At 52.8% G+C, this 15,014-nt stretch overlaps 1 protein-coding gene across 1 annotated transcript in view; it reads left to right on the top strand.

Moving 5' to 3' along the window:
* The first annotated feature begins 14,194 nt into the window (after nucleotides 1-14,194).
* CDC42EP4 (CDC42 effector protein 4) overlaps nucleotides 14,195-15,014 on the top strand; it is a 1,187-nt gene continuing 367 nt past the window's right edge. The window contains 2 exon segments of the mRNA XM_021711628.1: nucleotides 14,195-15,011; nucleotides 15,013-15,014. The exon segment at nucleotides 15,013-15,014 is cut by the window's right edge and continues 367 nt beyond it. Of these exon segments, the coding sequence (XP_021567303.1) occupies nucleotides 14,308-15,011; nucleotides 15,013-15,014 (706 nt within the window). The 5' untranslated portion in view covers nucleotides 14,195-14,307.

Here is a 15,014-nt window from a genome sequence, read left to right as displayed (position 1 = left end):
GATTATAGGCATGAGCCACTGCACCCAGGGAGTAGCCATGTTTTTGGTTTTTGGCTTTTTGAGTCAGTCTCACTCCGTCGCCCAGGCTGGAGTGCAGTGGCACGCTCCCAGCCACTGCAGCCTCGACCTGCTGGGCTCCGGCAATCCTTCCGCCTCAGCCTTCCAAGTAGCTGGAACTACAGGTGCATGCCACCACGCCCAGCTAATTTGCCACACGTTCTAAAGCAGTCAATCACCCTGTGTGGCTAGTGGCTACTGAATTGAATGCCTGAGGTCTAGAATATCACTGTAAGTGCCAGGAACAGAGGTGTTTCATGTATGAAGAGGCAGAATTATTATTAGTTGCAGATGATGGGCTTGCCCGCTTGCAGAGCCCACAAGATTTGATCATAAAATTGACTGGAGCGTGTAAGACCGTACAAGTTTAGCGGGGTGGCCACTAAATACATTAGGGGGAAAAGAAAGAAAAGGTGATTTCCCCCATGCCAGTCATAATCAGCCAGAAAATACGGGTATGTTAAAGAGGGAGAGTTCAGAACTCATTTGTACCAACAAGATACTATAAAACAATCCAGAATGAACATGACAAGAAGTAAATAAGATGACTTGTAGGAAGGAACCCCACAAAACTTAATGGCAAGTGTCTAAAAGGCTTGAATACATGGATATGAAGACTTATGGTTGTGATAAGGTCAGTTCTTTCCAGAGTAATTTATTGTTTTCTTTGAATTCCAATATAATCCCATCAGGATTTGGGGGAGAATTGAATAAAATGTTTCTAAAGTCCATCTGGAAAATTAGAAAAGCCAAGAAAAATTTTGGAAAAAAAAAGTAAAGTTGAGATTTTGCCCTACTAGATTCTCAAAACATTATACATAGTGATAGTGTAGACCTGGTTTAGAAATAAACAGAGACCAGTGAACAGAAAAGGAAGTCTGGAAATAGGATCATGACTAGGAGTTATCATGAAGAATTAATAAAAGTAGCATTTGATTCACATTTTAAAACAAAATTAATTTTATAAGGAATCAGTAACTAAAATTACTTTTAACTTTTTTCTATTTTAAGTGACCCACAATTTTGTGAGTCACAGATATCTTTATTTTCTATATTTCCTCCTAGTATTTTTTTCTATGAGTACTTTTAAATTATTATATTACCTGGTAGTTTTAGAAAAATGTGAATATTTTCACATATGTGGGGGTGGGGAAGGTTCTTGCTTCATGATATTAAAACTAGGAACCACAAAACAGATTTGGCCATGTAAAAATTAACAAGCACTCCATGGAAAGAAAAACAATAAAATCACCATATTGCAAGCCGGCAAATTTGCAGAAATATTTGCAAAATACAACTCAAAAATTTTAGTGGCTTAAAGAGTCAAATCTATGGGAAAAAATGAAGCCCTCCTCGTTCTTCAATAGAAAAATGGGCAAAAAGCAGAAAGCAATTTATGTTTGTTTTTTTAATTGGAGTCTTACTCTGTCGCTCAGGCTGGAGTGCGGTGGCAGGCTCACGGCCACCGCAGCCTCAGCCTGCTAGGTTCAAGTGATCCTTCCACCTCAGCCTTCCAAGTAGCTGGAACTACAGGCACAAGCCACCACACCCAGCTAATTTTTTGATTTATTGTAGAGATGGGATCTTACCAAGTTGCCCAGGCTGGTGTCAAACCTGTGGACTCAGGCAGTCCTCTCACCTCACCTCCCAAAGTGCTGGGATTATAGGCGTAAGCCACCGCACCCAGCCAGAAAGCAATTTATGAAAGGATACAGATGCCAATAATACTCTTTGGAGAAATGGTCTCATTCTATTGTCTGGGCTGGCATGCAGTGGAGTGATCATGGCTCACTGCAGCCTTGAACTCGTGCGCTCTTGCAACCCTCCTGCCTTAGCTTCCCAAGTAGCTGGAACTACATGTGAGAGCCACCTCATCTGGTAAATAATATATTTCTTTAAAAAAAAGTTCACCCTCCTTAGTAGTCACAAGAAATGGAAGTTACAAGTTTCGGAGGGAGGGTAGTCGTGTGTGTTTGTTTTTTAATAGAGAGGAGGTCTTGCTGTGTTGCCCAGGCTGGTCTCAAACTCCTGGTCTCAAGCAAGCCTCCTGCCTCGGCCTCCCAAAGTTCTGGGACTACAAGTGTGAGCCATTGTGCCTGGCTGTTTGTTGTTGTTTTGAGTTGGAGTCTCACTCTGTCGCCCAGACTGAAGTGCAGTTTTTGTTGTTTTTAACTCAGTGAAAGAAAATGTAACGCTTGATGTTGGACACCATCATCCCATGTTGGTGGCACTGTAACTTGGTAAAAGAAAAAGTTAGCAATAAGAAACAAAAGTAATTTTTCTCACTTACAAGAATGTATTATCCGGAAATAGTGAAGGATATGCCATATATTTAGCTGAAAGGATAGTTACAAAGTTTCAACCAATACCTGAAACAACTCCCACATTCCTCGGAGGCTGACTGGATGTAACGATTAGATATTAGGATTTAAAATAATGTAGTACAATTTGTTAACATGTAAATATTTTGACCCAAATGAGAACAATGGATGGCCTTATTTCTCCATTTACAATGGCAGGTGCTGTTTATGTAGTGAGAAGGAAATGTCTACCTCATGGCTGTCCGATAGAAGGCTCATGTAAGCCCCTTGCATAAATTATATTTTTAACCGATAATTTTAAGAAGTAAAAGGAAACAGGTGAAATGGATATTTTATTTAACCCACTGTGTTCAAAATATTGTTGTAGTTTATTAATTTATTTATTTTTGAGTTGGGGGTCTCGCTTCGTCACCCAGGCTGGAGTGCAGTGGCTCACTGTAGCCTCAACCATTATGCTCAGCTAATTTTTTTTTTATTTTTTTGAGAGAGACTATGTTGCCTAGGCTGGGTCTCAAGCTCCTGGGCTCAAACAATCCTCCCACCTCAGCCTCCCAGAGTGCTGAGATTACAGGTATGAGCCACTGCATCTGGCCCAAAATATCATTTTAACATATAACCAATGCCCAAAAAATGTTGCTATTTGACATTCTCTTTTTCATGCCAAGTCCTTGAAGTCCAGTGTGTATTTCACACGTGAGCACTCTCCATTTGGACTCCCTACATTTCTTTCTTTCTTTCTTTTTTTTTTTTTTTTTTTGAGTTGGAGTCTCACTCTGTTGCCCAGTCTGGAGTGCAGTGGCACACTCACAGCCACCCTGGCGTCGACCTACTGGGCTCCGGCGATCCTTCTGCCTCAGCCTTCCAAATAGCTAGAACTACAGGCATGCGCTACCACACCCAGCTAATTTTAATTTTTATTTTAGAGACGAGGTCTCGCCAAGTTGTCCGGGCTGGTCTCAAACCTGGGAGCTCAGGCAATCCACTTGCCTCAGCCTCCCAAGGTGCTGGGATGACAGGCTGAGCCATCAAGCCCAGCCCCTACATTTCTTTTTTATTGCATTATTTAAATGTGTATAAATGTAAGGAGCACCAATGCCATTTTTTACATGGATGTGTTGCCAAGTAGGGAGGTCCAGGGTTTGAGTCTCACCATCACCCGAATAGTGTACATCATACTTGTTAGGTGATTTCCCATCCCTAACCACCCCCGCCCCCCGCACCCTCCCGAGTCTCCAGTGTCTGTTATTTCACACTTGATCGGACTCACCACATTTCAAGTGCTTGATAGCCACATGAGGCTGGGGGCTGCCATGTTGGACAATGTAGGTGAAGTTTTTGTGTTTGTTTGTTAAAATGGGGGTCTCACTCTGATACATTGGCACAATCACAACTCACCACAGACTCAAACTGGGCTCAGCAATCCTCCCAGTTCTGCCTTCCGAGCAGCTGGGCTACAGGTGCGCACCACCACGCCCAGCTGATTTTTTTTGTAGTGATGAGGTTTTGCTGTGTTGCCCAATCTGGTCTTGAACTCATAGGTTCAAGCAATCCTCTCTCCTTGCCTCCCAAAGTGCTGGGATTATAGGCAGGAGCCACCCCGCCTATGGACCCTGTTCTGGCTGATGAACCCTTTCTCACCCAGTTCCCGGCAGGGATGCCCGGGGAATGTGCTCTGGAAAACATGGAGTGAACTCTGGGGCCTCGCCACTTTCTTTTCCTTCCAAGAAAGAGCCAACAAGGCAGAGGATGTTTATCTCCAGGAAGTGGGACCTGCCCCTGTGTGGCCAAAGCAGTGGCACTTTGAGGCAACCATCCTAGCCTGGGTCGGCTGGCTGGCGGCGAGGGTGGCTCGGGCGCTCTTACAAGTGGTGTCGGGTCGGGGTTCTGGTCCTCCTTCTTGGGCGCTGGAGCAACCGAGGAACGCAAGATGGAGACTGGAGTGGACGGGAGCAGAGCAGACACAAAGACGTGAGAAGCGGGGCCTTGGGCTGAGCCTACTCCTAACTGCGTGGAGAGTCCTGGGTGCGTCGGGGTGGTCCTTTGTACCCCTCACCTCCCGGGGGAACAGAACCCTGGGAGGTTCCTGACAGCAGAAATGGGATTGGAGACGGGGAGTGTCCTTTACGGAGGCTTCCCCCAAGTCCTCCCTGAGGGCAGGCCTCTCATGGGGGAGGCAGTGAAGTGTCTCAGCTCTGAGTCCTGCGTCGGCAGGCTCTCTGTCTCCTCCTTCCCCGTCCTCAGCACATCCTCATCCTCGGCTCCAGATGTCTGCAGCAGCATCACCTCACACGGAAAACCATGCACCCCAAGGTCTGCCAGAAACGGCTCAATCGCCGTTCAGAAGCTGTGAACATGAGTCAAGAATTCACCCCATTTGAGCCTCCGTGTCCCTTTATTTTAAAAGTGGGCCAACCACGTCACACTCCTCGCAGGGCTGTGTTGAGGTTCAAGGGCGTACATTCATGTCGTCCCCAGCACAACTCCTGGCACACAGCAGACACCCGGTGCATGGGCACTGTGGGCAGTCGTGCTAATTCCGCACACAGCTGGGGGCCGGCCAGTTGCTGGAGCCCCGAGATGTCCCCTGCCCCTTCCTGCGTTCTCTGATCCCTTGCAGAGACCAGGCGAGCCAGGCTGGGGCTGTAGACGGAGCCGAAGCAAAAGCTTCACCTGCTCAGGATATCTCCGATAGGATCCCGCTGTCGTGGGAGGCTGGCCTTCAGCTTGGAGCTCCAGTGTCACTGGAGACAGGCCAGCCTCCGGTGGGGTGGGAGGGATGGTTATCACCCATCTCCTGCTGGGTGGAGGAGGCCCAAGTGTCAGGAAGCAGCTGCTGGAGAGCCAGCTCTTTGTCTTGGAGAGGGTCCTAACCTCTGTTTCCCCTGACATCAGGTGGTCATAGGCGGCCTGCTCTCTCCTCCCAGACGACTTAGAATGAAACGAGGACCTGGTAAACACGTCCAGCTTGGGGGCAACTTGGAGGGAGGGGGAGAGAGAAGATACATCAGTGGGAGGTTTGCAGCCCCTAGAGAGACCGCTGTGGATGGAGACCCAACCCGCATCCCCACCCGCTCGGTGCCTCTCCCTGGCCTGCGGCCGACATGCCCCCACGACTAGATCGTTCTAAGCTGGTCTCGACATTAACACCTTTTCCTTAAGCCTTTGATGCTTTGGTTGTTTTTTTTTCTTTTTAAATTTATTAAACCTGCACTACCACATTAAAGGAAACTTAGGGGGAGAAAGCCTGTTTTTCTCTCAAGGCTAGTAACGTCTTAATTCCAGTCTCTGGTCACAAGTGTGTATTTGTGTCGAGTTGAAACCAGTGTGTATAAACAAGTATGTCTTCTGCTGTTTGTTCCCTTCCGCTTAATGCCTTTGGTGAACATGTTGCTGTGCGGTCTCCGTGTCCACCGCTTGTCAGGGTGGCATGGTCATGTGTTGAGTTCACGCTCCCAGTTTTCTCAGTCACTCCTTCACTGCTGGATAGTAGGCTGTTTCGAGTCATTTGCTCTTAGGATTAAGGCTGCAACAAATGTCTGTGTGCCTTTTTCCTCCTTTGAAATAGTTCCATTGGGTTACTGAGCCATATTCTTCTTCTTCTTCTTTTTTTTTTTTTTTTTTTTTTTGAGTTTGGGGTCTTACTCTATTACCCAGGCTGGAGTGCAGCAGCATGGCAGCCTCAACCTCCTGGGACTACAGGTGCATGCCACCACACCTGGCTTTTTTTTTTTTTTTTTTTTTTTTTTTTGTAGAGAAGTCTCACTGTTTCCATGCTGGTCTTAAACTCCTGGGCTCAAGCAGTCCTCCTGCCTCGGCCTCCCAGAGTGCTGGAATTATCAGCGTGAGCCACTGTGCCCGGCCATACTCATTTTAAAGCCATTATTTGGAGGAACTTTGCTTTAGTTGCAGGGTTCCCAGGACCACCCAGTCTGGGATCATTTGAACTCTGAGCAGCTCTTGGATCAGGGTTTTGCAACTTTCTCCCTGCCTGGTGGCACCTGGTGCCACTTGCCTGGTGGCGTCTCACCTGGTGCCTGGTGAGAGCCAATGCAGGTGTTACCTGGGAAAGATCTTCAGCTTGGGCGGCAAGAGACTTGGGCTCCAGAGCCGCCTGGTCACTCAAGCTCTGACCTTCAGCACCTCACTTCTCCTCGCTCTAACAGCCCAATCAGGGCCACTGGATGGATCCTCTCCTGGGTGCCCGCCACCTCTCAGGCCCCATGGGAATCATGGGATGCCGGGGATGCTGTGTTCTAGCACCTCTAGGGGTACGTAAGCACACCCACTGGCATGTAGGAAGCACTCCTCAGAACTTTTATAAAACGGGAAAACTAAAACTTATTAATTAATGCATGGGTTGACAACAGACATATATATATAACCCATTTTTTAAAATGTGTGTGGGCTGGGCGCAGTGGTTGACGCCTGTAATCCCAGCACTCTGAGAGACTGAGATAGGAGGACTGCTTGAGCCCAGGAGTTTGAGACCAGCCTGGGCAATATAGCGAAGCCTCGTCTCTACAAAAAAATTAAAATAAAATAAATTAGCCAGGTGTGGCAGCATGTACCTGTAGTGCCAGCTAATTGGGAGGCTGAGGTGGAAGGATCGCCTGAGCCCAAGAGGTTGAAGTTGCCATGAGCTGTGATCATTGTGATCATGCCACTGCACTCCAGCCAGGGTGACAGTGTGAGACCCCAACTCAAAACTGTGTGTGTGTGTGTGTGAGAGAGAGAGAGAGACGATACAGACACACGTACACATACACACACATAAATGGCGTGTTCTGTGTCTGGCCAGGGCATTGCTGTTTAAGTAGATGGAGCCCTGGAGTGGACATGAAGCCCTGGCTTCAATCCATGACCAGGACAAGTCCCTTAATTTGGTCTTTCCATCTCTGAATGTATGACCCCACCCCACCAGGTATTGAAGGAGCTGTTTGACACAGATACATGAATGGCACAGGGGTCAACATGGTGATGTTTCATGTTCCTATCTCGGTTTTTTTTCAATTCTGGCTATTCAGGCTCAGAATGTTTAAGGCAGACCGTGCGACTCAGCCCCCTTGTGTAGAGAGCGGACTTTCATATGTGAGGGCTTTTGGGCAGGCGTGTGAAGGAGGGAGAGGCTGCCCCGCAGGACTGAGGTCAGCTGAAACCACAACACCGTCCCCATTGAGGCCCTCCTGGAATGTGTGGCTGTGTGATTCAAAGCCGCCACAGTTCTCTGCCATTCATGTAGCTGCCCCAGCCTACTGTGCTGTTTGAACAGGACAGCCTTCCGCCTTCCCTGGGCCTTCCTATCTTTGCAGGATAAGGCTGGTGAGCGTCTCAGAAGATGACACAAGCCAGAGCCCCTCGGCTCTTAGAGAGTGGTGGCCACATTCCACTGAGTGCCTGGCACGGAGTGCCCCTGCAGCATGATGTTCTGGCTGACCGGCCTGGTGCTTCGTGGACTCCCGCTGGGAAGGGATGCCTGGGGTCTCCTTTGATCCCGCTTTGCCCGTTCCTCATCCCCCATCTGGGCCCACTGCACCCCATGGTGTCCCTACTTCTAAAACATGCCTTGAATGCCCCCCTGTGTCCTCCTTAGCCACGCCCCATCCTGGCCTCCACCTCTCTGACCTAAGCTCCTGTAACAGCCTCTCGATTGAATTCCTGCTTCCCTTCCTCCATGCGTCCAAGACCGGAAGCTTCCAAATGCACAGACTGGATCCCTTGCCTGGTATAAAACGGCCATTGGTTTCCTTGTGTTCCTGGAACAACCTCCAACCCTTACCTGGCCCGTGAGTGACCAGGCCCCTGGCCACAGGGGTGGTCATTTTATTCCTCAAACACCACAGACGTGTTCCTACCTTGAGGTCTTTGCATGCACTGTTCCCTCTGTCTGGACCACTGTTGACATGACTGGCTCCATCCCATCACTTGGTTCTTGGCTCACAGTGTCCCTTCATGGGGTCCTTCCCCAGAGCCCCTCACTCCCACACTCTCGTCACCCCATTTTCCTTGTTACATGGAGGAGTCTGAGATATTGTTTCCAGGTTTACACCTACACACACATACACACTCGCACCACATGTGTGCCCTGGAAAAACACCATGGTTATCTTCACTGCTCCATCTCCCAGGCCTAGAAGATGTTATGAACGTTGGGGGGTCTGCAGGGAGTCACTGAATGAAAGATGAGGAGATGAACAAGCCTCTTGTAGCCAGCCTGTCGTGACTGAAGTCACCATGTGCTAAACCCTCTTCTCTCCAGCCACGTTGTCGGGGACTGGCATCGGAGGGATGTTGGAACAACCAGGGGGAAGCTGGCAAGGTCGCGCCCGCGGTGGGCGGTGGTGGGGTAGGCGTTGAGGCATGTGGACTCTGTGTACCGGGTGGGCTGCAGGGCAGCTGCAGAGAGGGGGACCTGCCTGCTGCCCCTGGAGAGATCAGGTCTGGCTCCTGTTTCAGGCTGGGTGGCCAGGGACAGGCCACGGCCGGGGCAGTTGAAGTGGGCTGCGATGGTCCAGCCTGTCTTTCTGTCTGGGCGTTCCGGACTGGCTGATCAGGAGAGCTGGCTCTCCATGCATCCTGCTAGGAATGACGGGCCAGAGGTGCAGGCAAGGGCTTCCCGGTTAATGGCCGAAGCCGACTGAGCTGAGGGTGTGGCTGGTGTGACCCCGGCCAGGGGCCTGGCCTTCCTGCCTCAGGGAAGCTTCTGTGGTGAGCGGGCCAAGGTGAGAGGAATCCTGTCTTCCAGAGGCCCAGGAAAGCTGCAGAGGGCTGGTAGCCGGGGTCCGTCTTCCCTTGCCCTGCCAGGAACGTGGGACGTGACTTCCGGGGTGGGTGGGTGTGTCCCGCCCAGGGCAGGCTGTGGGGAGTGGCCGCCGGTTCTCAGCGGCCTATTTTAGCCACTTCCCCAGAGCTGAGTCACGGAGCTTAACAACACCCTCCTGAGCCACGGCCCCCTGTGGCCTCCCAAACTGCCAACCCTAGGACTGGGCCAGCCCTGGAGCAAGGGCTCCCACCACCTGCCTGCTCTTAAACTCTGCGCTCCGTCTCCTCGCCCCCAAATGGTTCTGTTAGAAGCTCAGGGTGACTCGATGCAACTCAGGGCCAGTGAAACCGGAGACTTAAAACAGCCCATTGAGTGAGTTCTGCTGGTTGGCTCTAGGACCTCAGAGACCCAGACCTGGCCCCCACCCTAGACTACAGGGCACTGCACCCCCCTCCTTGCTGGGCAGTGGGACAGATGGGTGACTCTTCTAGGCCCTGGCTCTCTGGGGACCCTTCCCTGCTGGATATTGAAGATGGCTTTTCCCAAACCACAGAGCATCCTTTCTAGCTGGGTGTGGTGGCTCACCCCTATAGTCTCAGGGCTTTGGGAGACCAGGGCGGGAGGATCACTTGAGGCCCAAAGTCTGAGACCATCCTGGGCAACAACAGCAAGACAAAACAATGTAAAAATTAGCCAGGCATGGTGGCGCTTGCCTGTAGTCCAGCTACCTTGAGAGGCTGAGGCAGAAGAATCATTTGAGTTCAGGAGGGCAAGGCTGCAGTGAGCTGTATTCTGGCCTGAGTGACATAGTGAGACCCTGTCTCAAAAACAAAAACAAAAGCCCAATGTCTTCCAGGGAACGAGACCATGGGAAGCAGACAGCAATGGGTCGTTCTGTTGCTGTCTTTCTGGGGTGTGGAGCTGAGCAAGGCCATGGGGACCCGGGGGCTAGCTTAGGGTGGGTGTATCACACCCCGCACCCCCTGTGGCTATCACAGCCAGGATTTTTGGTCCCTCTGGGTGACCACAGTGGTCTGCAGCTTCTCTGGTGAGTTCCATACAGCTGGGCCTGTGGTTTCCCTTTCTATTCTGTGTAATGAGCACTTAAGATTGAGAAACCATAGGGCATGACATTGCCTGCGGGGTCTGGGGAGCCCTGTTCCATTGAACACAGCTCCTGTCCCCGTGCTCTTGCCCAACTCTGACCCTCCTCCCTCCCCGCCTCTTTCTTTGTCGTTCACCTGGCGAGCTGCACCTGCCTCATGTCCACCTGTGTGTTCTCACTCTAGATCAGTGATTCCCACCCTGGGGCATGTTGTTTCCCGGAGTACATCAGGCAGTGTCTCTAGTCAGTTTTGGTTGTCGCGACGGAGGGTGGCTGCTACGGGCATCTGGTGGGTAGAGGCCAGGGACACTGCCCAACCTCCAACAATGCACAGAACAGCCCCACCCCCAACAAGAAAACATCACCCAGCCTACAGTATCAAGGGTGTTGGAATCTGCTCCAGGGTTGCACAAGAACCTTCTGGAGCCAGCAGACCGGCCTCCCTTCCACACCCCCAGTCAGCAGTGGGGAGGGGCACTCCATGGAGGGTGGTCGCCGACCAGTCATGCTGACCAGTCATGCCGCCCGTTCCCCCTGCCCCCGGAGCCGAGAAGGGCCTGGAGTGGGGCGGACAGAGCACTGGCCTGGAGAGCCAGCTGCTAGCTCCAGCTCTGTCATTCAGGGTATAAACCTGGATAAGTCACTTGGCTTCAATAAACCTGTTTTCTCATCCATGAAATAAGAGCACTACCCTGAGGATTCCTTGCAGGTCTTTGAGAGCCCGGCTTCTGTGCAGAGAGCCGAGGACCAGAGTGCAGGCAGGCACTGCGGGAGACAGCCTGCCCTCCCCGTTCCTGCCTTGCCGCCCGTGCCAGTGGCGACAGAAGCCTGAGGACCGAGAGTTCATTTGAAACCTGGCTGTGTTCTCTTCTGCGCGCCACGTGACTGAGACGGCCTCTGCTTTTTCTTTCTTTTCTTTTCTTTTCTTTCTTTTTTTTTTTTTTTGCCAGAGATTTTTTTCCCCAAAGTTTGACCCGTGACTGGCCTAGACAGTGGGTCACACATGGTATTCAGGGGTCAGTAAACTGCAGCCCGTGGACCAAATCCAGCCTGTCATGTGTTTTTGTTGTTGTCGTTGTTTTTAATTTTGTAAAGACAAGGCTGGTCTTGAACTCCTGGCTCAAGCAAGCCTCCCAAAGTGCTGGGATTATAGGTGTGAGTCAACTCGCCTGGTCAATTTATGTTGTTTTTTCTTACTTTTTTTTTTTCTTTTTTTTTAAGCCGGGCTCTCACTCTGTCATCCAAACTGGAGTGCAGTGACTCACCACAGCCTCAACCTCCTGGGCTCATATGATCCTTCTGCCTCAGTCTTCTGAGTCGCTGGAACCACAGGTGCACACCACCATGCCTGGTTCATTTTTCATTTTTATATTTTTGTAGAGAAGTCTTGCTACATTGCCTAGGCTGGTATCAAACTCCTGGGCCCAAGTAGTCCTTCTGCCTTGGCCTCCCAAAGAGCTGGGATTACAGGCATGGGCCACCACGCCCCACCTGGTTAAGGATACAACTTGGGAACGGCCAAACTGAAGAGGTGTGTAGTGCCAGGTATTAGGGTGGGGGCAGTGTGCACACCACTCTCCCAGCCCCTCAATGTACTCACCAGCCCAGAAGCTCTCTGTAAATAAAACTTTACTGGAACAGCCACACCCACATGTTATCTGTGGCTACTTTCGAGCTAAGAAGACAGAGTTGAGTAGCTATGATGAGGAATTTATCAGCCACAAAGCCAAGAGTATTTACTCTCCGGCCCTTTGCAGAAAGTGTTTGCCGGCCCCTGGTCTAGCCGTTCAATGTTTCATTGTTTAGAGGATGAGGTAGGGCAGGAAGGTGTGGTCCCAGGGACGACCTAGGTGAGGATTAGGGGAAGGCGATTTTCCTGAGTTTGGAGAGGAGGGAGAACTGACCAATGACGGGTCACAGAGGGTCATCTGAAGGCCTTCCAGGAGAGCCCTCACCTGGCTTTGAGCCAGCCCAGGTCACCTGTGTGGCAGGTCTGCCCGGGGCTTGGCTCCCACCTCCCGCCCCAGAGAACGTTGTGCTTGCTGGAGTGATAAGCGGTATGACTGACCTGGGCATGGGAGGTGGGGGACGCTTGCTGGTGGGTAAGGCATCAGCCTGGGCGCCAACAGCTTGACACGGAATGAGAGGGATGAGGACACTGAGTGGTCAGGCTTGGAGCCCTGGAGCCGGGCTGTGGGCTGAGATGGGCAGGAGGGGGCTAGGAGGGAGGTGATGGACCTTCAGTGGTTGCACTGTGTGGCATGCACTGCTGGACTGGATTCAGTGGTGAACAGACCCGTCGGAACCCTCTGGAAGCTCACGCTCCAGTAGGAAGGTTACCGTCCAGCCAGATGGGATAGAAAGATGTGAAGATGTGACCGGGGCCTGCAGGAAAGGGGAGGGCCAAAGTGCTTGGGGACACGTGACCAGAGGACTCGCCCCGGCTAAGGACAGATTCCCGAGAGCAGTGTTGCCCCAGCTGAGCCCTGAGGGATGTTGGCGCGCCAAGTGGCAGGGGGTGCAGCAGAAAAAGCCCATGTCCTGTACAGAAGCTCAGAGGCGGGAGCAGAGCACAGAGCTTGGGGGGGAGCCGTGATACTGAGGAGTGAGGCGGGTCACTGACTAGTCCCTGGGTCAAGGGGTTTGCACGAGGTGGGGCGTCATGCGGACGGGCTTTGTTGTAGCTAAGAGGTGAAGGATGGACTGGAGAGGGACAAAGGTGGAGAAAGGGAGACACGTGAGGCTGCTGTCAGGGGCCAGATGGGATGTGGTGGCCTCGCTTAGGACAGCAGCCCAGGAGGGAAGCAGCCCAGGCAGGCACCTGTCCTCTGAGCTTTTCGATAGGAAGGGTGGGTCTGGGCGGAGGGTGCCTGTGGGACGTGCTGCTGGCCAGGCTGGGAGGGAGGCACCCTCACCCACCGGGCCTTGTTAGGTTCCTGTACCCGTCTCTCCCCTCCCGGCCCAGCTCTTCTAGACTTAACATTTGGGGCAAGTCCCTCTGGGGAAGAGAGGCCGGTTGGACTCCAACACTAAACCTCCACTTGGCCCTTGCCGGGAGCGACGTCGGCGGTGCCTCCCGGTTCTCCTCGGCTCTGCCTCTGCTGGTCTTTGGATTTCTGGTGAATCACCTAGGGGTCTGCAGATCCCAGGGAGGCCGAGGCATTTGGGGCCTAGTCCTTGCCTCCTTCTGCCCTCACGATTAATGAAATTGGGAGTGTCCCAACCTTGGCGTTCCTGAGAGACCGGAAGCTGGGTCCGCAGCACAGAGCCTGGGGCCCCATGGTGGAGATGTCACAGGCCCCAGGCTCTGTCCCACTTATGGGACACCCAGCCGGGGCTGGAAGGTGGGGGAGCTGGTTCTGTGGGTCCCAGCAGCCCCACCCCAATTCCGATTCAGAAAGAGAACCGTGCCACCCACGCGTGTGCAGAAGCCGGGCAGCTCTCTGTCTCCCAGCCCGTCCTGTCCGTTCCCCTCTCCCTCTCTGAGGACCATGTCTCAGATTGAGGTGCCCACTGGCTCCACGGGAATTGAGGTTAGACAGCAAGAAGAATTTACAGCACGTCTCCAGGCTGACTCTTCACAGGCTCCGTCTCTTCCCTAGACTGCCTGGAACTGCTGGAGGTACCTTAACCTCCTTAAACGGGGGTGTTTGCTCTGGCAGCAGCAGGCTGGCGGGGGCGGGGAAGCATTGTTCTTTCCAAGGAAGATTGTATCTCTCTCAAGTTTCAGGGAAAGTGCGTTTGTGGCTACTGGGATTCTAACAGGATTTGCAAAATCACTCCTCACTCCTCTACCGGGCAAGACGGGCAGGGCTCCACAACTGATGGCTGCTTGTTTCACATTATTTCGCTTAGGCCGGAGAGCCAGGGTTTAAATGACAGCCCCTCGGCAGATGGGCTTGTATGCTGCCTCCAGCCCACGTTAACCCTTTGCCGCCTGTTCTCTGTTTGCAGTCTTATGATCCCCTGACATCGTCCCCTCCACCTGCCGAACTCGGACTTCAGATCTGACCCCAGACCTGTCCGTCACCTCAGGAGGGCCCTCCTCTCCGCCCGGCCGTCAAGATGCCAATCCTCAAGCAACTCGTGTCCAGCTCGGTGCACTCCAAGCGCCGCTCCCGTGTGGACCTCACGGCCGAGATGATCAGCGCCCCGCTGGGTGACTTCCGCCACACCATGCACGTGGGCCGGGCCGGAGATGCCTTTGGGGACACCTCCTTCCTCAACAGCAAGGCTGGCGAGCCCGACGGCGAGTCCCTGGATGATCAGGCCTCCTCCTCTTCCAAACGCAGCCTCTTGTCCCGCAAGTTCCGGGGCAGCAAGCGCTCGCAGTCAGTCACCCGGGGCGACCGGGAGCAGCGGGACATGCTGGGCTCCCTGCGGGACTCGGCCCTCTTCGTCAAGAACGCCATGTCCCTGCCCCAGCTCAACGAGAAGGAGGCCGCGGAGAAGGGCTCCAGCAAACTGCCCAAGAGCCTGTCGTCCAGCCCCGTGAAGAAGGCCGCTGCTGGGGAGGGCAGCGACGAGGGGAGCGTGGGGGAGACAGTGCCCCGCCGGAACGGGGCAGCGGGCCCGCTCTCCCCCGACCCCCTCCTGGACGAGCGGGCCTTCGGGGACCTGGCAGATCTGCCCGTCATGCCCAAGGCCGGCTACGGGCTGAAGCACGCGGAGTCCATCATGTCCTTCCACATCGATCTGGGGCCCTCCATGCTGGGGGACGTCCTCAGCATCATGGACAAGGAGGAGTGGGAGCCCACGGAGGAGGCTGGCAG

The sequence above is a fragment of the Carlito syrichta genome, unplaced genomic scaffold, assembly GCF_000164805.1.
Source record: "Carlito syrichta isolate Samal-C Ts95f unplaced genomic scaffold, Tarsius_syrichta-2.0.1 Scaffold302417, whole genome shotgun sequence".
NCBI classification, from domain to species: Eukaryota; Metazoa; Chordata; class Mammalia; order Primates; family Tarsiidae; genus Carlito; species Carlito syrichta.
Note: the sequence above shows the minus strand (reverse complement) of the source record. Positions and strands in the feature narration are given on the sequence as shown.